General features: G+C 43.7%; 1 protein-coding gene across 1 annotated transcript in view; it reads right to left on the reverse strand.

The window, feature by feature from the left end:
• Nucleotides 1-13,062: 13,062 nt before the first annotated feature.
• The window catches only part of SLC39A9 (solute carrier family 39 member 9), a 45,751-nt gene continuing 37,240 nt past the window's right edge, over nucleotides 13,063-21,573 (reverse strand). The window contains exons 4-7 of the mRNA XM_055436193.2: nucleotides 20,522-20,590; nucleotides 19,339-19,424; nucleotides 18,725-18,859; nucleotides 13,063-17,035 (exon numbers count right to left, since the gene is read on the reverse strand). Coding sequence (XP_055292168.1) covers nucleotides 16,805-17,035; nucleotides 18,725-18,859; nucleotides 19,339-19,424; nucleotides 20,522-20,590 — 521 coding nt within the window. The 3' untranslated portion in view covers nucleotides 13,063-16,804. The remainder of the gene's footprint in view (nucleotides 17,036-18,724; nucleotides 18,860-19,338; nucleotides 19,425-20,521; nucleotides 20,591-21,573) is intronic.

The following is a 21,573-nucleotide window of genomic DNA, read 5'->3' on the forward strand; positions in this document are numbered from 1 at the left end:
GGTTTGAATCCTAAGTCCATACATGTCGCACTGCAGCACACTGCTGAGTAAGGTGCCATCTGGAGAAATCTGGACCTTTCTTTCAGTCTTTCCCCTTTTTTCCAGTAGCTTCTCTCAATTGCCAACTCACTTAAAGTTCCAGGTTCCTACAGTACTGAAGGTAAAACTCCACTTGTACTATAAAACTCCAGCCTTTCAGCTGTGTTCAGGAATAGATTCCTAATAATGAACACACATTTTCTTTTTCTTATTGTTTTTATTTTTTGCCAGCTTTCCTGAGATATGATTTACAAATGAAAATTGTATACCTTTAGTACATGTGTGTTCTAAGTCGCTTCAGTTGTGTCTGACTCTTTGCAACCCTATGGACTGCAGCACACCAGGCTTCCCTGTTCTTCACTACCTCCCAGAGCTTGCTCAAACTCATGTCCATTGAGTCAGTGATGCCATCCAACCTTCTCATCTTCTGTTGCCCCCTTTTCCCCCTACCCTCAATCTTTCCCAGCATCAGGGTTTTTTCCAATGACTTGGCTCTTCACATTAGGTGACCAAATTATTGGAGCTTCAGCTTTAGTATCAGTCATTCCAATGAATATTCAGGGTTGATTTCCTTTAGGATTGACTGGTTTGATCTCCTTGCTGTTCAAGGGACTCTCAAGAGTCTTCTCCAGCACCACAGTTTGAAAGCATCATTTCTTTGGCACTCAGCCTTATTTATGGTCCAGCTCTCACATCCATACATGACTACTGGAAAAACTATAGCTTTGACTAGACAGGTCTTTGTCGGCAAAGTAATGTCTCTGCTTTTTAATACACTGTCTAGGTTTGTCATAGCATTTCTTTCAGGGGCAAGTGTCTTTTAGTTTCATGACTGCAGTCACCATTTAAAGTAATTTTGGAGCCCAAGAAAATGAAGTCTCTCACTGTTTCCATTGTTTCCCCGTCTGTTTGCATTAAGTGATGAGACCGGATGCCGTGATCTTAGTTTTTCATGTTGTTTGAAGTCAGCTTTTTCACTCTCCTCTTTCACCTTCATCAAAAGGCTCTTCAGTTCCTCTTTGCTTTCTGCCATGAGAGTGGTGTCATCTGCACATCTGAGGTTATTGATATTTCTTCTGGCAATCTTGACTTCACCTGTGCTTCATCCAGCCCAGCGTTTCACATGATGGACTCTGCGCCCTAGCATGGAGGCTGCGACAGCAAGGGGAGCTACCCCACTTCCGAGGTGAGGAGCAGCGGCTGCGCTTTGCTGGAGCAGCCATGAAGAGAGACCCCATGTCCAAGGTAAAAGAAACCCAAGTAAGACAGTAGGCGCTGAGAGAGGGCATCAGAGGGCAGACAGACTGAAGCCACAATCACAGACAACTAGCCAATCTGACCACATGGGCCACAGCCTTGCCTAACTCAATGAAACTAAGCCATGCCATGTGGGGCCACCCAAGACAGCTGGGTTATGGTGGAGAGGTCTGACAGAATGTGGTCTACTGGAGAAGGGAATGGCAAACCACTTCAGTACTCTTGCCTCGAGAACCCCATGAACAGTATGAAAAGGCAGAAAGATATGACACTAAAAGATGAACTCTCCAGGTTTGTAGGTGCCCAGTATGCTACTGGAGATCAGTGGAGAAATAACTCCAGGAAGAATGAAGGGATGGAGCCAAAGCAAAAACAACACCCAGTTGTGAAGGGGACTGGTGATGGAAGCAGGGTTCAATGCTTTAAAGAGCAGTATTGCATAGGAACCTGGAATGTTAGGTCCATGAATCAAGGCAAATTAGAAGTGGTCAAACAGGAGATGACAAGAGTGAACATCAACATTCTAGGAATCAGCGAACTAAAATGGACTGGAATGGGTGAATTTAACTCAGATGACCACTATATCTACTACTGTGGGCAGGAATCCCTTAGAAGAAATGGAGTAGCCATCATGGTCAATAAAAGAGTCTGAAATGCAGTACTTGGATGCAATCTCAAAAACGACAGAATGATCTCTGTTCATTTCCAAGACAAACCATTCAATATCTTGGTAATCCAAGTCTATGCCCCGACCAGTAACGCTGAAGAAGCCGAAGTTGAACAGTTCTATGAAGACCTACAAGACGTCCTAGAACTAACACCCAAAAATATGTCCTTTTCATTATAGGGGACTGGAAAACAAAAGTAGGAAGTCAAGAAACACCTGGAGTAACAGGCAAATTTGGCCTTGGAGCACGGAATGAAGCAGAGCAAAGGCTAATAAGAGTTCTGCCAAGAGAACGCACTGGTCATAGAAAACACCCTCTTTCAACAACACAAGAGAAGACTGTACACATGGAAATCACCAGATGGTTGACACCGAAATCAGATTGATTATATTCTTTGCAGCCAAAGATGGAGAAGCTCTATACAATCAGCAAAAACAAGACCAGGAGCTGACTATGGCTCAGATCATGAACTCCTCATTGCCAAATTCAGACTGAAATTGAAGAAAGTGGAGAAAACCACTAGACCATTCAGGTATGACCTAAAACAAATCCCTTATGATTATATATTGGAAGTGAGAAATAGATTTAAGGGACTAGATCTGATAGACAGAATGCCTAATGAACTATGGATGGAGGTTCGTGACATTGTACAGGAGACAGGAATCAAGACCATCCCCATGGAAAAGAAATGCAAAAAAGCAAAATGGCTGTCTGAGGAGGCCTTACAAATAGCTGTGAAAAGAAGAGAAGCAAAAAGCAAAAGAGAAAAGGAAAGATATAAGCATCTGAATGCAGAGTTCCAAAGAATAGCAAGGAGAGATAAGAAAGCCTTCCTCAGCAATCAATGCAAAGAAATAGAGGAAAACAATAGAATGGGAAAGACTAGAGATCTGTCCAAGAAAATTAGAGATACCAGGGAACATTTCATGCAAAGATGGGTTCAATAAAGGACAAAAATGGTAGGGACCTGACAGAAGCAGAAGATATTAAGAGGTGGCAAGAATACACAGAAAAACTGTACAAAAAAGATCTTCATGACCCAGATAATCATGATGGTGTGATCACTCACCTAGAGCCAGACATCCTGGAATGTGAAGTCAAGTGGGCCTTAGGAAGCATCACTATGAACAAAGCTAGTGGAGGTGATGGAATTCCAGTTGAGCTATTTCAAATCCTGAAAGATGACGCTGTGAAAGTGCTGCACTCAATATGCCAGCAAATTTGGAAAACTCAGCAGTGGCCACAGGACTGGAAAAGGTCAGTCTTCATTCCAATCCCAAAGAAAGGCAATGCCAAAGAATGCTCAAACTACCACACAATTGCACTCATCTCACACGCTAGTAAAGTCATGCTCAAAATTCTCCAAGCCAGGCTTCAGCAATACGTGAACCATGAACTTCCAGATGTTCAAGCTGGTTTTAGAAAAAGCAGAGGAACCAGAGATCAAATTGCCAACATCTGCTGGATCATCAAAAATCAAGAGAGTTCCAGAAAAACATCTCTTTCTGCTTTATTGACTATGCCAAAGCCCTTGACTGTGTGGATCACAATAAACTGTGGAAAATTCTGAAAGAGATGGGAATATCAGACCACCTAACCTGCCTCTTGAGAAACCTGTATGCAGGTCAGGAAGCAACAGTTAGAACTGTACATGGAACAACAGACTGGTTCCAAATAGGAAAAGGAGTACATCAAGGCTATATATCATCACCCTGCTTATTTAACTTATATGCAGAGTACATCATGAGAAACGCTGGGCTGGATGAAGCACAAGCTGGAATCAAGACTGCCGGGAGAAATATCAATATTTCTCAGATATGCAAATGATACCACCCTTTTGGTAGAAAGTGAAGAAGAACTAAAGAGCCTCTTGATGAAAGTGAAAGAGGAGAGGGGAAAAGTTGGCTTAAAGCTCAAATTCAGAAAACTAAGATCATGGCATCCGGTCCCATCACTTCATGGGAAATAGATGGGGAAACAGTGGACACAGTGTCAGACTTTATTTTTTTGGGCTCCAAAGTCACTGGAGATGGTGACTGCAGCCATGAAATTAAAAGACGCTTACTCCTTGGAAGGAAAGTTATGACCAACCTATACAGCATATTAAAAAGCAGAGACATTACTTTGCCAACAAAGTCCATCTAGTCAAGGCTATGGTTTTTCCAGTGGTCATGTATGGATGTGAGAGTTGGACTATAAAGAAGGCTGAGTGCCGAAGAATTGATGTTTTTGAACTGTGGTGCTGGAGAAGACTCTTGAGAGTCCCTTGGACTGCAAGGAGATCCAACCAGTCCATTCTAAAGGAGATCAGTCCTGGGTGTTCTTTGGAGGGACTGATGCTGAAGCTGAAACTCCAATACTTTGGCCACCTGATGCAAAGAGCTGACTCATTTGAAAAGACCCTGATGCTGGGAAAGATTGAGGGCAGGAGGAGAAGGGGACGACAAAGGATGAGATGGTTGGATGGCATCACTGACTCAATGGACGTGGGTTTGGGTGGAGTCCAGGAGTTGGTGATGGACAGGGAGGCCTGGTGTGCTGCGGTTCATGAGGTCGCAGTGTCGGACACGACTGAGTGACTGAACTGAACTGACTCTGCATATATGTTAAAGAAGCATCGATCCTGGGTGTTCATTGGAAGGACTGATGCTGAAGCTGAAACTCCAATACTTTGGCCACCTCATGCGACAAGTTGACTCACTGGAAAAGACTCTGATGCTGGGAAAGGTTGGGGGCGGGAGGAGAAGGGGATGACTGAGAGTGGGATGGCTGGATGGCATCACCGGCTCTGTGGACATGAGTTTGAGTGAACTCCGGGAGTTGGTGATGGACAGGGAGGCCTGGCGTGCTGTGATTCATGGGGTCGCGGAGAGTCGGACACGACTGAGCGACTGAACTGAACTGAACTGAACTGAATGATATATAGCCTTGACGTACTCCTTTTCCAATTTTGAACCAGTCTGTTGTTCCATGTCTGGTTCTAACTATTGCTTCCTGACCTGCATACAGGTTTCTCAGGAGGCAGGTCAGGTGGTCTGGTATTCCCATCTCTTCAAGAATTTTCCATAGTTTGTTGTGCTCCACACAGTCAAAGGCTTTAGCATAGTTAAAGAAGCAGAAATAGATGTTTTCAACTCCACAGATAAGTGAAACATATAGCATTTATCTTTCTGTGTCTGGCTTATTTCACTTAGTATAATGTCCTCCAGGTTTACCCACATTTGTTGCAATGACAGATTTTGTGGTGAAATAATATTCCAATGTGTGTGTGTGTGTGTGTGAGCGTATGAAATGTCCTTTTTCCATTCAACCATCAGTGGACACTTTCAGTTGTTTCCATAGTTGGCTATTGTGAATAATGCTGCAATGAACATGAGAATGCAGATAGCTCTTTAACACACTGATCTCATTGTCTTTGGATATATACACCAGACGTGGGATTTCTGGATCGTATGATAGTTCTATTTTTAATTTTTTGAGGAGCCCTTGTACTGTGTGCCATAGCAGCTGTAGCAATTCACATTTCCACCAACAGCGCAGAAGCGTTCCCTTTTCTCCACACCCTCACCAATATGTACCTCTTGGCTTAATGAGAATAGCCGTCCTCATAGGTGTGAAATGCTATCTCTTGTGGTTTTGATTTGCATTTCCTTCCTGATTAGTAATACTGAATACCTTTTCATGTACCTGTTGGCCATCTGTATTTCTTCCTTGGAAATATGTCTACTCAGGTCCCTTGCCCATCTTTTCATCAGGTTGCTTCTTTGCTATTAAGTTGAGTTCCTTACATATTTTGGATGCTAACCCCTTATCAGATAAATGGTTGGCAAATATTTTCTCCCATTCCATAGATTATTTTCATTTTGTTGACTCCTTTACTGTGAAAATGAACAGACATTTTCATAATGTTGCTTTTACCTATAGTCTGCAGGCTCAGTGGTAATCACCATTCTTCCATGAAGCAGGTATTAGCATGTCTGTTGTATATGCCCAGTCCACGGTAGTTAAATGTGTGAGTGCCAACAGGGATCCAGCTCTCTTCTTATGGTTCAGCCAGAGTGAGTCAGACACAGAGGCTTTCTTAACCCGCTCCAGCCAGAGATGGGCAGGAAAACATTCTCAGGCAGGAAACAGTGACGAGGGTCTCCCTGGACTGTCACAGCCTGATTGGGCCTCCAAAGCTCCCAGCAACCTGGGCAAAAATGGCTCTTTCCATAGTGCCATCTCTGTAGCCCCTAGCCCTCCCTGGCCCCACCCTCAGGCAGGCGGCCAGGCTGATGCTGAGCGAAGGACCCAGGGATGCTCCTCCTCGGGTTCCCTGAGCTCTCCTGGCTCCCGTGTCAGTCTGATGCCTGGGCCCAGCACAAGTGTCCTTAGAGGGCCAGGAAGCAGAAGAAACAGGAAGATCTGGGCTCCAGGCCAGGCCCTGCTATAGTACCGAATCTCTTCCATAGGCGTCTTTTCCTCCTCCAATCCTAATTCCATCATTCAGGCTCCTGTCGTGGTTTCCGCAGGGTATGATTCAGCTGAAACTGCACTCTCATCTTGGTTGCAGTGAACATTTGCCCATCCTTCCATCCTAGCACCTGTCTGCCTTGTTGGGAGTTTTTCTGTTCCCTTCCAGACTCTGAGCTCCTAGATGCAGAGTCCAGGGCATGCAGCAGGTGCTCAGCAAATGCTTGCTGAACAGATTCTTTTACTTAGCCCCTGTTCTGGTGCTTCAGATTCTTGTTTTAATTTGCCAGCTGAATGGAGACAGACTTCTCAGGCCCTCCGCTGTCCCTCATCTATAAAACAGAATCTGTGGGGAGGCGTGAAAGCAGTCTTTAGATGGATGACAGACTTGTCAACTGCTTTTGGCATTCAGTTCAGTTCAGTTCAGTCGCTCAGTCGTGTCCGACTCTCCGCGACCCCATGAATCACAGCACGCCAGGCCTCCCTGTCCATCACCAACTCCCGGAGTTCACTCAAACTCATGTCCACAGAGTCGGTGATGCCATCCAGCCATCTCATTCTCCGTCGTCCCCTTCTCCTCCCGCCCCCAACCTTTCCCAGCATCAGAGTCTTTTCCAGTGAGTCAACTCGTCGTATGAGGTGGCCAAAGTATTGCAGTTTCAGCTTTAGCATCAGTCCCTCCAATGAACATCCAGGATTGATCTCCTCCAGAATGGACTGGTTGGATCTCCTTGCAGTATAAGGGACTCTCAAGAGTCTTCTCCAACACCACAGTTCAAAAGCATCGATTCTTCGGCGGTCAGCCTTCTTCACAGTCCAACTCTCACATCCATACATGACCACGGGAAAAACCATTGCCTTGACTAGACGGACCTTGGTTGGCAAAGTAATGTCTCTGCTTTTTAATATACTATCAAGGTTGGTCATAACTTTCCTTCCAAGGAGCAAGCGTCTTTTAATTTCATGGCTGCAATCAGCATCTGCAGTGATTTTGGAGCCCAAAAAAATAAAGTCTGACACTGTTTCCACTGTTTTTCCATCTATTTCCCATGAAGTGATGGGACCAGATGCCATGATCTTTGTTTTCTGAATGTTGAGCTTCAAGCCAACCTTTTCACTCTCCTCTTTCACTTTCATCAAGAGGCTTTTGAGTTCCTCTTCACTTTCTGCCATAAGGGTAGTGTCATCTGCATATCTGAGGTTATTGATATTTCTCCCGGCAATCTTGATTCCAGCTTGTGCTTCTTCCAGCCCAGCGTTCCTCATGATGTACTCTGCATATAAGTTAAATAAGCAAGGTGACAATATACAACCTTGACGTACACCTTTTCCTATTTGGAACCAGTCTGTTGTTCCATGTCCAGTTCTAACAGTTGCTTCCTGACCTGCATACAGGTTTCTCAAGAGGCAGGTCAGGTGGTCTGGGATTCCCATCTCTTTCAGAATGTTCCACAGTTTATTGTGATCCACACAGTCAAAGGCTTTGGCATAGTCAATAAAGCAGAAATAGAAGTTTTTCTGAAACTCTCTTGCTTTCTCCATGATCCAGCGGATGTTGGCAATTTGATCTCTGGTGCCTCTGCCTTTTCTAAAACCTGCTTGAACATCTGGGAGTTCACGGTTTACATACTGCTGAAGCCTGGCTTGGAGAATTTTGAGCATGACTTTACTAGCGTGTGAGATGAGTGCAATTGTGCGGTAGTTTGAGCATTCTTTGACATTGCCTTTCTTTGGGATTGGAATGAAGACTGACCTCTTCCAGTCCTGTGGCCACTGCTGAGTTTTCCAAATCTGCTGGCATATTGAGTGCAGCACTTTCACAGCATCATCTTTCAAGACTTGAAATAGCTCAACTGGAATTCCATCACCTCCACTAGCTTTGTTCGTAGTGATGCTTTCTAAGGCCCACTTGACTTCACATTCCAAGATGTCTGGCTCTAGGTCAGTGATCACGTTATCGTGACTATCTTGGTCGTGAAGATCTTTTTTGTACAGTTCTTCTGTGTATTCCTGCCACCTCTTTTTAATATCTTCTGCTTCTGTTAGGTCCATATGGGTTAATTCCAGGTTCTGCCGTTAGGTGTGTGAACCAAGGACAATCCTTGGACTTCTCTGGGCTTCTCAATTTGCACTGTTTAGTCAGTCATCTTTCACTTGGATTATGCAGTAGCCTTTTCAAATGACTCCCCACTAACAACAGGGTCCCCCAAGGAATCCTGGCTCACCACCATCACTCACGTGATCTTCTAAAGAGTCAAAGATTCATGTGAGCTTCTTGTTTAAAACCCCTGACTGGGTCTCCATTCCTTCAACTCCAGTTCCCAGTTTCTGACTTTGACTTAACATGCTCCTCAGTCTGGTCCTGACTTATTGTCAGGGCTTAACCCCTGTCACCTTATCACACTTTCTCTGCTCTGGTCACACTGGTTCTAATATTCCAAGGAGCTACCACGCTCTTTCATATCTTCTTTTCACTTGCCTGGAATTCTGTTAGTCTGGAATACTTTTTGTATCTTCCGCAAATTCTACTTCAAGATTCAGCTCAAATGACTCTTCTTTTGTGAAGTTGTTTCTGATGGCATCCATTCTGGGGATTAAAGCACTTCTTTTTATAGAATTGTATTCCATTTTGACTAATTTCTCATAACCAGTATAGGTCTCAGACTCTTATGCTAGTGGCAGGGCTTGACTGCCCACAGGGGAACCCAAGAGGAAGGGGCTGGAGGGGTGGAGGAAACAAGAGGTGGAGGGTGGAGTCCATCGGGAGACTACTAGAGAGGAAGATGGTGAGGCACTTCCTGACCCCGGGCAGCCAAGCGTAAGATCAACGCCAGCAGCTGAAAGACGAAGGGGACGGGGAGAGCTCGTGTCAGCACAGACCCACCACCCTGTCCCCAGGCAAACCTCCACTCTAGATGTCTTGAGACAGAAAGTCCCTTGCATCATAGTTCAGTTCTCATCAGCAAGGTCACCCTCTTGCTAGGTAGGCTTCTGCTGTCTCTACCCAACAACTGCTCACATCTGAGGTTGTCAGTGTGATGTATTTCTGGGGGTGGCCAAGGACCTCCTAACCTGCCAGCCTGTCACAGCACTGATGCAGGTTCTCAGCATCTAAGGGCATCGCTGAGGACAGCACGACTGCTCAGAAAAACACCACAGGTAAAAAGGACTTCCCCTTGTGCGTGATGTGTGGGTTCAAATGGACACAATTAGCCTCTAAGAGCAAAGATAATACTTCACTAGGGGATGGGAGATGGGCTCAGTCTGGCCAATAAGCCCACAGCCATTCATTGTCACAATCTCACATGCTCTCCCAAAAAGTCCGAGGGAGAGCTAGGGTGCTGCTTTCTCCTCTGGAACAAAGTTAACAATCCATGGGACCGGGTGCTTAGAGGCTTGGCTACCAGTGGTGGCTCCGTCCTTACTCCGTGAAAAGACCTTGGGCAAGTTACTTTGCAAAGTTCGTGGCTTCATATATCAAAAGGGGCCCTTCCAACTCAGCATCACATTATCCTTGGACTATTTCTTTTAGATCCAGTAGCATATTCTTTTCTGGCTTCTCAAAGTATAGAACAAGGGTGAAGGCAGAGACAGAAGAGGAGAATGTAACACAGGTTCTATGAATTCTCACATTTCCACCCCCACCGCACCCTCAGCCCCAGGGAAGACCCAGTTCACACAGGGGCTGGAAGCGTGGAGGAAACAAGAGGTGGAGGGTGGAGGCTTTGGGGAGACAGTGGTGACAGAGGAAGATGGTAGGTGGGGCATTTCCAGGCCAGGTCTCTTAGGTAAATGAGAGAGTTGGGGAGGGAGAGATGGGGGGTAGAAGGAAGATTGGGCACCCCTCCCAGGCTGGGTCAGGTCCCCTGAATGGAACCGACAACCATGTTCAGAGGTGGAATGAGGGGAGTCCTTGGGCTCCAGCCAGGAATGAGGGAGGCAAATAGTCACCAAGCCCCACCTTGAGGTGCCAGGGGAGCCACTAGAGCACAGAGATCGGGACATTGTGGACTTCTATCTGCACGAGGCATCATGTAGTGACAGGGACTCAGAGCAAGGGCAGCCAGACTGCACCTGGGAGGGGCCCTGGTGGCAGCGGAGGCAGGAATTACAAGGACCTTGGCTGGGCTCAGTTATCTGTAGGATTTTCAATCTGGAAGCTTCAGAGTCACCTAGGGAGCCAGCACACCAGCTCTCACCTCCCCGCTCCCCCCTGCAGCCATGGCACCTCTGAGGCAGGGTCCCTGTTCCTGTGCCCCAGGGCCTCTGCCCACGTGGGTCTTCCCTATCCCACCTTTTCGAGCTTGTTCTGCCCAGCCTTTTAGTTCAGGACAGCTGCCATCTCCTTCTGATGCTCTCCCTGAAGCCCACCCGGGGTTTCTTGCCCCTACGTGTTCTCTGTGCCTTCCTGGCTCCCAATACTAATAATTGGCTTTATTGCCAGTTGTTTTATTTGAACCCCTCACTGAACAACAAGCTCTCTAAGGACTGGAATAGACCCTTATTCCCTTCTGTATGCTCAGCTCTGGGAATTACCTGGTCCACAGGAAGGGCTGTTAACTCTGCTGAGTGAAGAGTGGGTTGGTGGAGGAGAGGCAGGGCTCTAATTCTGGTTCCACCCTAGGGAGGGTGTGGTATCTGTACCCTCCCGCACTTGACAGCCCTTGAAGTTTTCTGGTGATGGTTATCAAATTCCACCCTCAAGAGCATTCCAGACATAATAATCCAGTGCCTTCCACACTGTCTCCAGGGCCCCGGCTTCCCATCCCCTCTTCACTGTGCTATCTCCTCTAACAGCTCCAGAATCTGTCAGGATCCCTTTATGAATAAGGCAACCAGACTGGGACAAATGCTTTCACTCATCCAAAATTTATAGAAACTGGGCAGTAGCTATCACTGCAATAGAAATCAGTAGCTAAGCCAGAAATGGGATCCAGGTTTTCCCATCCCTAAATTAGTAACACAGCATCTTACTAATGTTAAGTCCTGGATTCGTAACCTGAACCAGGTTAATTTCTCACATGTCTGCTCAGTCTTCTGCCCCGACAGCCACCTCAGTGTGAGACAAAGGCAGAGCTATAGCAAGGCCAGCAGTAGGTCCTGCCAGGAGTCAGGGCAGCAGCTAGTGGAGGAAAGGAGGAGAGCACAGATTAGGAAAAAAGTGGCCCCTCAGAACAGACTGATTCATTTAACAACATGTTTTTTTTTTGAGAACCTAGCTTCCTGGAGCTTCTGTTTTAGCAGAGAAGTGAGACAAAGTAAAGACATATATTATAAAGCAGATTAAAAAGTGATCAGCTTCTTACCCCAGTGGTTCTTACCACTGATGAGCAGATTACAACTTTAAATACAGTGGTCACATCCATGGAATCCTCCAGATCAGAATACTGGAGTGGGTAGCCTCTCCCTTCTCCAGGGGATCTTCCCAACCCAGGAATTGAACCCAGGTCTGCTGCACTGCAGGTGAATTCTTTACCAGCTGAGCCACAAGGGAAGCCCAAGAATACTGGAGTGGGTAATCTTTCCTTTCTCCAGTGCATCTTCCCGACCCAGAAATCAAATTGGTGTCTCCTGCATTGCAGGCAGATTCTTTACCAACTGAGCTATCAGGGAAGCCCTGGCCTAACTAGAGAAGACACTAGAACAAGACCTGGAAGAGAGAGGGAGTTGGAGGAGGGGCACTGACACAGGGCAAACAGGGGGGCATAAAGCTGGTTTATTTCCTACATCCTACAAACTACATTGTATGACACAGCTCTAGCTTGTTAAGAATTAGGAATTAAACAGAATAATGACTGTTGGCTATTTTGACTAAACCTGTATATACACATCTGTATACATACAGAGGCGCATAGATACATACATTTCGATCTCAGGGCAATAGGATAAAAGGGCTTCTGAAGATTTCACAACCCACTGCTTAAGGCAAAGGAGGGATGACTTCGTGAGCGATGGCAGGAATCAACAGTACCATGTCCTTGTGGCCTATTTTCTTATTCATGAGGAGAGGTTTTCTGGAAACATGTTAACACTATGGGGACAACTTTTGTAACTAGTTGTAGCATACGTGATACACATAGAAAGTCAGCACACAGTGGGTTAGTAATAATGCAATCTAATGAATAAACAGATAAGTGATATATTTAAATGATACATGGCTATATATGGCCCTTATCAGTATACATTAAAAACTGAGCTTCAGTACTACAGAGGGAGAAAATGTTTATCAAATTTATAATTTTCACTTCCATTTAAATGTTTCCAGGGTCCACTGTTCATAGTGTCTACATACTCAGATTAGTAACTGCGCCCTTTGAAATGCATCCACTGTGATTGGGATCTACTGGCCTGCGTCTCTTTTCTGGGATTAGATAGGTACCTTCATAAATAATATTTGCTGACAGTAAAGGCAAAGGAAAAAAAAATGTCAGTAAATTGCTATCTCTGGGTCAGATGGGTATACTGAGTCCTTTATCTCTTCCGCCTTTCTTTCTCGCCTTCCCTACAGGAGGTTCATATAGATACATCTTTCCACTGTCCCTCAAATCATTTCATTACCTTTTCTGATGTTTGAATGTGGGTCCAGTCTGGTCATCAAACGGAAAAACTGCCAAGAGTATCAAAATAATGAACCACTCACATATGGTATGCACTAATAAAAATTTAATATCATAAAACAAATCAGAAAACAGCAAAACATTTTTTTAACCATTCACAATTAAAGTGGAAAGAGACAAAAATTATAAGGCAGCCATCTGTGGAATGATTTCATTCTTACAAAGGATCCAGAAAAAGGGGACATTTAAAATCACCATTTAGGCTACCAAACCAGGGGAACTGCAATGTTATCCCATGAAATTTCCCACTTAGTAGAAGACGCTTTGAGAAAACAGATCAAAGTCAACCTCCTTGTGTTAGGTTGAGCATATCAAGAAAATTCCTAATGGTTGTCTAGCCCTTTCGTGCAAGTCATAAATTTCCCTCAGGTCTTCTCAGGTGAATCTAGATGTCTCAGGTACAAAGGGGCTACATGACTGGTTTTAATTTCATAGCATCTCAAACAGTGATCTTTGGGTAATGTGGACCATTCTGTGTTGAGCAAAAAATTTTGTAATGCAAGGAGGGTACCCCTATGGAACACTATTAGAGGGTTCTCAACTTGCCCTACAGCAGTTTTGGATGAATCTGGTCATTCTCAGGCTCCCACGGGGCTCAGGGGCCCCAAAGGCAGGAACATGCTCTGGGGGCCTGTGCTGTTGAGATACATACAGTTCCCATGTTCAGTACCTGGCTACCATATATCTGAGGGGCTGGTATGTCCTCCTAGTTCTAATCCTAGAAAAAGAGGAAAAACCAGGCAGTGACACTTAAAAGCAGGCCAGTAAAAAACACCATTACATTTTCTTCTTTCTATAAAGAACTGACCACTCAAAACAGCCACCTCTCTCATTTTTCTAATGATTCAAAATATAGGAACAGACTTGGCTGTTTTGAATAGGGAAATAAAAAGGTGAAGAGGGAAAGGGAGAACACAGAGCCTCTGTGGTGGTGTTTCAACACTCTACACTCCAGGGCAGAATTCGCCTGAAGAACTGAAATCTGGCAATAGTGTGCACAGGAAAGCCATCAGACCTGGAAGGTGGCTGCTTTGGGGATATGGCAACTGACAAAAGCAATTCACTGGCAAACAAATGAAGGAAATGGATGAGTATAATTTTCACCTTAATTTGCCATTTAAGAGAGCACTCGACATTTGAAGAAAGTCTATCTATACCGAGGAAAGGGAGTCAAATTGTAATTAACTTTGGTTATGAGGAAGGAAGGACAATGCTTTTCATCATCAATTGCATCTCTTTGGTAGCCAATAATTCCATCTGTAATCACAGCAGCGACTGAAGTATTGCCAAGGCTTCCAAACGTGTGAGAGCATTAAGGCATCCACATCTAAGGAGGCAGTTTTAAACAAGAGGAAAATGGAGCTGAAATGTGCCAGTAAGTGACCATCAGTGTGGCCTCTCCTGGGACACTGTCCACATAAGTTCTCCCCTGCCCCCCCAAATGAAGGAGGCCCCTGCCATGCCGCTCAGTTCCCTGCTACCTGGAGATGCATTTGAGCCCTGTAAGATTAGTATGGCTATTTCTGCCTGCTGACCAGGAGGGAAATGAGTGGTTCCTGGGGTAGCAGTTTTAAAAACTTGGAAAGCCCATAGCTCCTGAGAACTGATAGGCCTTGAAAGATTTGCTTGTTAACGTGGGGTCCAGAGGGGAAGGCCAATTTGGAGGTTAGATGGTCTGCCCTTGCCAGAGTTCAAGGCCCTACCCGGCAAGATATTCTAGCCCAACTTTTAAGTGTGATGGCAAGGCACTGCAGAAAGAGGCTTTGGCCAGCAGAACAAATTTTTGATCATTGCACAACAATATGATAGAAAAGTGCCACTATTCAAACCAGACCAGACACTAAAATGAGCTATTTACTTAACGAAGTACATTTCCAGGGAGAATCAAGGCAACCATGTCATTTTGAAGGACTGGGTGAAACCCCATGACTCTCTGAAGACTGAGCTGTTAGCAGGAAAGCCACTTAGACTTTCCTGCTCCACCTTCTGTTGGTTTTTACGCTGTTCACAACGGTTCCCAGCCACTATCCAAAACCAGATCCTGTTTACGCTACTTTGGCCTAGCCAGCAGAGGGCTCACAAGTTCTCTTTCCACAGCTGCTGACCCAGTGACAAATCTAGGAAGCAAATACAGAAATCCTGGGCATGCTGGTTTATGCGTTATACAAAATGTTTCACAAACTCCTAAATCCAATGCCCTGACAAAAATAGTCTTGGTTCCCACTTTATGAAATGTGTTTTGAAATGGTACAGAAAATCAAAATAAATTAACAATATAATATTATACACTTATTTGATAACACAAGGTTTACAGGGATTTTTGGCAAATATGGACAAATTATCCTAGTTTGCTTTACTATTTTTAATATCTCAATTGTTTAAATTACCAGAATATCAGTGATTGTATCATCTCACATACGAGGAAGTTGACATTTTAAGGGCTTAACAAAGCTGCAATTGACACAAAGGTAACTTCATTGAAAGGAACAGAGAACAGAGACAATATTATCTTTATCATCACAGTTCCAAGAAGAGGTTGTCCTGATGAGAACTTAACTCACACAAATATTAGCATCACCACCAGCAGTAAGCAGCAAATTGTAGGGAGGAAGGGCTGGAGGGAAAAGTTAGGAATAAAATATGGAAAAGATGAAGAGACAAAAGACATGATTTTAATAAGCTTTAAATCAACAGACAAACACCTCCCATTTGTGATACATCTTGACTTTCTTCACTGCTACAGGTGCTCACGTGATGCTGACCTAGCAGCCCCAAAGTGGAACTATTTTGTCAGAGGGACTGCTGGTCTACTAAGATAAATATTTAAAGAAACAAAAAAAGGACAAGTAGGTTTTGGTGATCTTTCTTCTAAAAATGTTACTACAAAGATGTCAGTAACTGTCCAAATTCACTTACAATTTAACACCCCTTAATTTCCAAAGATACTTTGGGATCTGACTGTTCTTAGAATAGTCAGAAGGGAAGCCTAGGTTGGTCTGAACCTACAAGAACTTGGCTCCTCTACTACAAACAGGAGGACTTGAAAAAAAAAAGTTTTATAAAACACGTCACCTCTTTAAAAGCTAGTCCACCTCTGCTGCTCCATCTGATGGAAGGCAGGCTCTCTGTAAAGAGGCATGTGTTAAAGGGGGTGTTTAAGTCTCCCCAGATGTCCCCTCTTCAACGGATCTCTCAAGTGTAGAGTCAGTTTTCAATGTGTCTTGCCGTCATTTTCTTGACTCGAGCCCCAAGTGAACTACTTATCTTTAGCATCTAACACAGTGGGCATCATGACCTTCATTCAAGGCAAGTGGCATAGATGCTAAAGCACCAGTCTTACACGGTGAGAACCATGTTAAAAAATCAATGGATAAAGTGGCAGAGCCTCTAAACTAAGAGATTTAGCTTAATTACAGAATACTGTACTTTCATAATTATTTCATTATGAGTAGGAAGTTCTCCACTTTTCCTTAAAACTAAATTCCATCTTCCCTGAGAATAGGGTTAAGGGAAACATCAAAACTCAAAACGCCAAGGGCCCTTGAAAAGACACCACAGCGGAATGTCTGTGTCCTCGCAGCGTGTTGTATCTACTGGAAAAGCTTTCCGTTACTCCAGGTTTTCATCTCACCTCCCTCCGGACTCTTCAGGAATACAGGTGGAGATGGGCAAGGTGAGACGGGAGACTGAGGAAGTGAGCGTCTGTCATGTGCCGGCTGTTCTCACTGAATGGCGAACGGCCATGGACCGAGGCTGGACCCTCACCAGTTAATGCTGATGTCCTATTGACAGGACGAGGGGGATGAGGCAACCCAGAACCAGGGCTGCCACCTCCAGGCGGCTGAGGCCTCTCCCTCCAGTGGGGTCAGGTTTGTGGCTGTGCCCCATTCCGCCCACCTCAGGGAGGACATGTACTGTGGCAACATAAAGAAAGGTCCCGGCGGAGAAAAGCATGGCCACTCCAGTGGCATTGACCTCTGAAAGGGCTTCTTTACTGCTCTGTGAAGTAAGAGAAAGAGAGAAGAAAATTAAGTCAAGTAACATGCAGAGTCAGAAAGAATAATAATTAAAAAAACACCCAATATTCATAACTGGGAAGTGGGGACACCTTGAGATCAGAACAATTTTGTTATTTATGGAAAGCTTCCAAATAAGGGTTTAAGACTATTGGCCATGTGTGCATGCATGCTCAGTCGCTTTAGTCATGTCCGACTCTTTGCGACCCTATGGACTGTAGCCTGCCAGGTTCCTCTGTCCATGGGTTTCTTCAGACAAGAATACTGGAATGGGTTGCCATGCCCTCCTCCAGAGGAATCTTCCCAACCCAAGGACTGAACCTGCATCTCCTGAGTTGCAGGCAGATTCTTTACCCACTGAGCCACTCGGGATTACTTTTACAAACAAACTTCAAGATTATTAAGATGGAATCAACAGCATTAATGCAGATATCAAATTTCATACATTCATTTGTCCTACCAATATGCACCTGGCATCTAGGCCAGGGCCTGAGATGTAGTACCTGCCCTCACAGAGCCTAGAAATATCTCAAAAGCTAATCTTTACACAATTAATTTCCACCTTTTTTTTTTTAATTAAAAAAGTGGCCCTACAGACTAAGACAAGTAACTGAAAATTTAAGAACATGCCATAAATGTAACCTGTAACTCCGTGACTCCAAAATTATCATATCTTTTGGTCAAAAGTTCTAGAAACTTACATTGATCAGTGAAGTGATAAACAGGATAATATTTAAAAGGGAACTATGTATTATTATTACTCATTGACTAAAAGAAGATAAAGCTCTTCAGGTGAACAATGAGGTGCTGGCAATCCAGATCAGCTAAGCCTTGACTGACAGGAACTTAACCATTCTTTAACCATTTCATTTCTCATGTTCCTTTTAATGCAAGCTTTTCTATATCAAATAAGAACTGAATAACACTCAGAAGAATCAGTGATTTTCAGAGAGTGTGGGGGAAAGCCCTAAGTTGGTTTGGTTCTAAGATTTTCCTCTGTCGCCTGGCAATTGATATTTAAGTAAAACGGGGAGGATTGTTGTTAAGAACTCCAGCCCTAGTGGACAGAATAATAAGGCACGGGAAGGTCTAACTGGAGCAACAGAGTAGAATGCCTGGGGTCTGATGTGACAAACGACACGTGCCACTTCAGGTCTGGAGATACGATCAGTGTGATGACAAAGACCTGGATATTTAATATGCCGTGATATGAGAGCCAGGAGTGGAAGAATCTGAGTCTTAGCTGAACATAGAGATCTCTGCTCATTCCCTACTGCTCTTAAGCTGCTGCGAGCTCGCTACTCACACTTCCGGTGCTCACTGAAACGTTAAATACATACTGTTGTGACTTACTATGTACGAGTTAAATATAACTAGCATGTCTGGTAAGGTTTAAACTGGATGATTTTAAAGATCACGTATCTGTGCAAATATTTTTGGAACTGATGGGAAAGAAGTTTTTTAATTAAATGAATAAGAAAATGTTCTAAATTTATGAAGAGGATTGACTTGGAATTAAGATGTACACTTTGTACAGTACAGGTTTTTAAGTTGAATTTTCTTTTTAGCTTTAGGCAATAATTTAATTGAAAACTTCAACATAAGAGACCGTAAGTTTTGGTAGATCACAAGGAGTTAGATACTTGTCCAGATAAGCTTGAGTCAGACTTACCTTACTTAGTCCTAAGTATGTCACCATGGACATAACTGGTGCTGCCAGTGCAAAGACGAGTAAGTGCTTTCTGATTCGATTCCGCTCGAGGCCTGCATGCATTAAGAAGGAAACTAACCCAAAAGCAGCTGGTGCCTGGAAAAGAAAAACTATCCCTTATTAGTCTAGAAATTTGGATTGCTTCTACATGATGAAGTACATATTATTTGACTAAATTATTATTATACAAGAAAACCAAGTACAACAAACACAAAGTCTGAGCTCTGCCTTTTAGGAATTAATGAAAATGTCCCATTTGTGTGTTTGAGTCTATGTGAAATAGTTAAGTATAAGAGTATTTATGAACAAAAATTACCATGAAATACAGAAATCTGTAGAGGACTTAACAGTTTGTGTATATGCCATAAAAAAATAAAAATCCCTTCAATTTACAAGTTTAAGAAAATGGTAGCAAAAGACCCAGTTTTAAACAGGTTTATTCAATTCTCTAAGGTGAACAGCAGTTAAGAAAATAAGTACAAAAACCTTTCCATTCCAGAAAAACACAAAGACCAAAATTAAATTTTAATTATAGGTGCAGTCCATAACAAACCTTACACCAAAATTTTGCTTACCTTATGCAGCATTATTGCCACAAACACAATTAACTGGACACTAGTTTGTGAAGTAGAAGCTGCTGCTCCCAAAGCAACACCGTCAGCTGAATTTGGAAAAAATGAAACATAAAACACTATAAATAACAACTATAATACTGTGGTGGGTGAGTGTGTGGGCTTCAGAGTTAGACAGAGCTGGACCAGGCTCTGAGAAGGTTATTTAAGCTTTCTGAACCTTAGCCTTCTCATTTTTAAAATGGGTTCAATAAAGTACATATTCCTAAGGTTTTTATGAGGTAACATATGTGAGGAGCTTAGCACAGGTGCTATTTGATATTTAATATGCCAGTTATCGTTGCTGTTGAAAAAGTATGACGTTCAAAAATCTACTGACTAATCAGTTAAACTGCAATAATAGAAAAAGCAAGAAATTTCAAAGGAGGCATCTCTGCATCTTGCAGGTGAAAAAACAGACAGCGCGACTTGGCATAGATGATTTACGTGTAATGAGTAAACACTGGCTGAGTGGATGCATTTTTTGTTAGAAAAGCATGTGTTACTATAGAGTCCAGATAACAGGGTGTCACCTTTCACGTGCTTTTGTCCCTTACAGACCCCTACAACTGGGACCGGTTGTGGTTATGATTCAAAGGTGCTCCCAGTCAGCACTGCTGAGGCTTCTGACACCCGACAGCCCACCCCTGCCTCAACTGGCATTCTGGGTAGATAACAGGCAGCAGGGTTATTCAGTACAGAAGTGTTCGAGCTCTTGTGCAGACGAGGTCCTAGGGAAAAGATCAGCAAACTTCTCTTAAAGGGCCAGATAGGAAATATTTTAGCCTTTGTGAGCCATTTGGTTTCTTACAACTACTCAACTCTACCACTGTTGTGTGAAAGTAGCCACAGATTATACGTAAACAAGTGGCCATGGCTGTATTCCAATACAACTTCACTTATGGACACTGAGATTTGAATTTCATGTAATTTTCATGTGCCATGAATTATTCTTTTTCATCTGATTAGAAATATAAAAACCATTCTTAGTTTACAATCCCCTGACACTGAGTACACTGGGGTTCATGCTTCTGTCGGAGGACTTCATTAAACAACCCCTTCTCCAAAAGGTCAGCCCAAGAGTATTTCCTGTGGATGGTACCTGTGTGACAGAAAAGAAAGAGGTTCCACTGCAAGCTGAACCTACCTGCAGCATGGACGACCAGACCCAGCGTGGTGGTGATTTTGGAATTGCTGGGCCTTGCTGTTTCTGGATCTGAAGTAAAAAATAGGCAAGTCAGCCATGAAGCAACGGGAGGTGGAAGAATTCTTTGAAAGCTGTTTTAAGTAGACTATTATTATATTCCTTACTATTGTCGTTTTCCTTTGGCTTCAAACACTTAGAAATTTCTCCTGTCCTGAAGAGACAGGCAGATGGGAACTCTTCATTTGACCCAGCCTTCCCTGAACGGGCAAGATGCCACCCTAACTGCCTCACACCGCTTACCACTCCACCTCTCCAAGGAACCCTCTGTGGCCTCTGACCACTTCTCTCTAGACCAGTCTCATTGTCATTGCCTCCCCCTTCCCCTTCCTCAGCCTCCAGGGACTTTATCTTTATCCTAACAGCAAAATGTCTGTTATGTTTGCCTTTCTCCAGTTTACTGCCACCATCTTAACCTACATTTTCCTCAACCGAAACAACCCCTTCTCCAAGCCCTGAACTAGCAGTGGATCTGGACGTCTCCTCTTCCTCTCCTTTCTCCCTAACCAAATTCATCTCACACATCCTTGTCAGAACCATCTTCCTAACTCACCACTCTTTTGATGGGTCAGTTAACAAGTTAATAATCTGCTACTTTTCAAATTCAATCCAAACTGCTATTAAGTAAGTTCCTGGGCTCTACATCAACTGATATCGTATTTCTCACTGTCCTGTCCAGCTAAACGAGTTTCTTTCACACCCTGTCCGACGTCTTGCCGTATTTGCCTTATCATCTGTACCGAGGCTGTCTTGTTCTCTCTCCACACTACACACAGACACACATACATTTCCTTTCCTGGAAATTACCGTTTAAGAGTATGCTACACTTTATACTGCTCGTTAATTCTTTATCCTTAGATCCTTCAGTGTGTATTTCTGATGGGAAAGGATATTTTCTTACATAATCACAGTAAAGTTATCAAATTCAGTAAATGCCATTGAGATTTTTTTCTACTTTCTTGCATATTTTACTTTTGTCAATTGCCCAAGAATGA

Source organism: Moschus berezovskii, chromosome 9 (assembly GCF_049115385.1).
Source record: "Moschus berezovskii isolate FMDL1 chromosome 9, NW_MosBer_1.0, whole genome shotgun sequence".
Classification (NCBI taxonomy): domain Eukaryota; kingdom Metazoa; phylum Chordata; class Mammalia; order Artiodactyla; family Moschidae; genus Moschus; species Moschus berezovskii.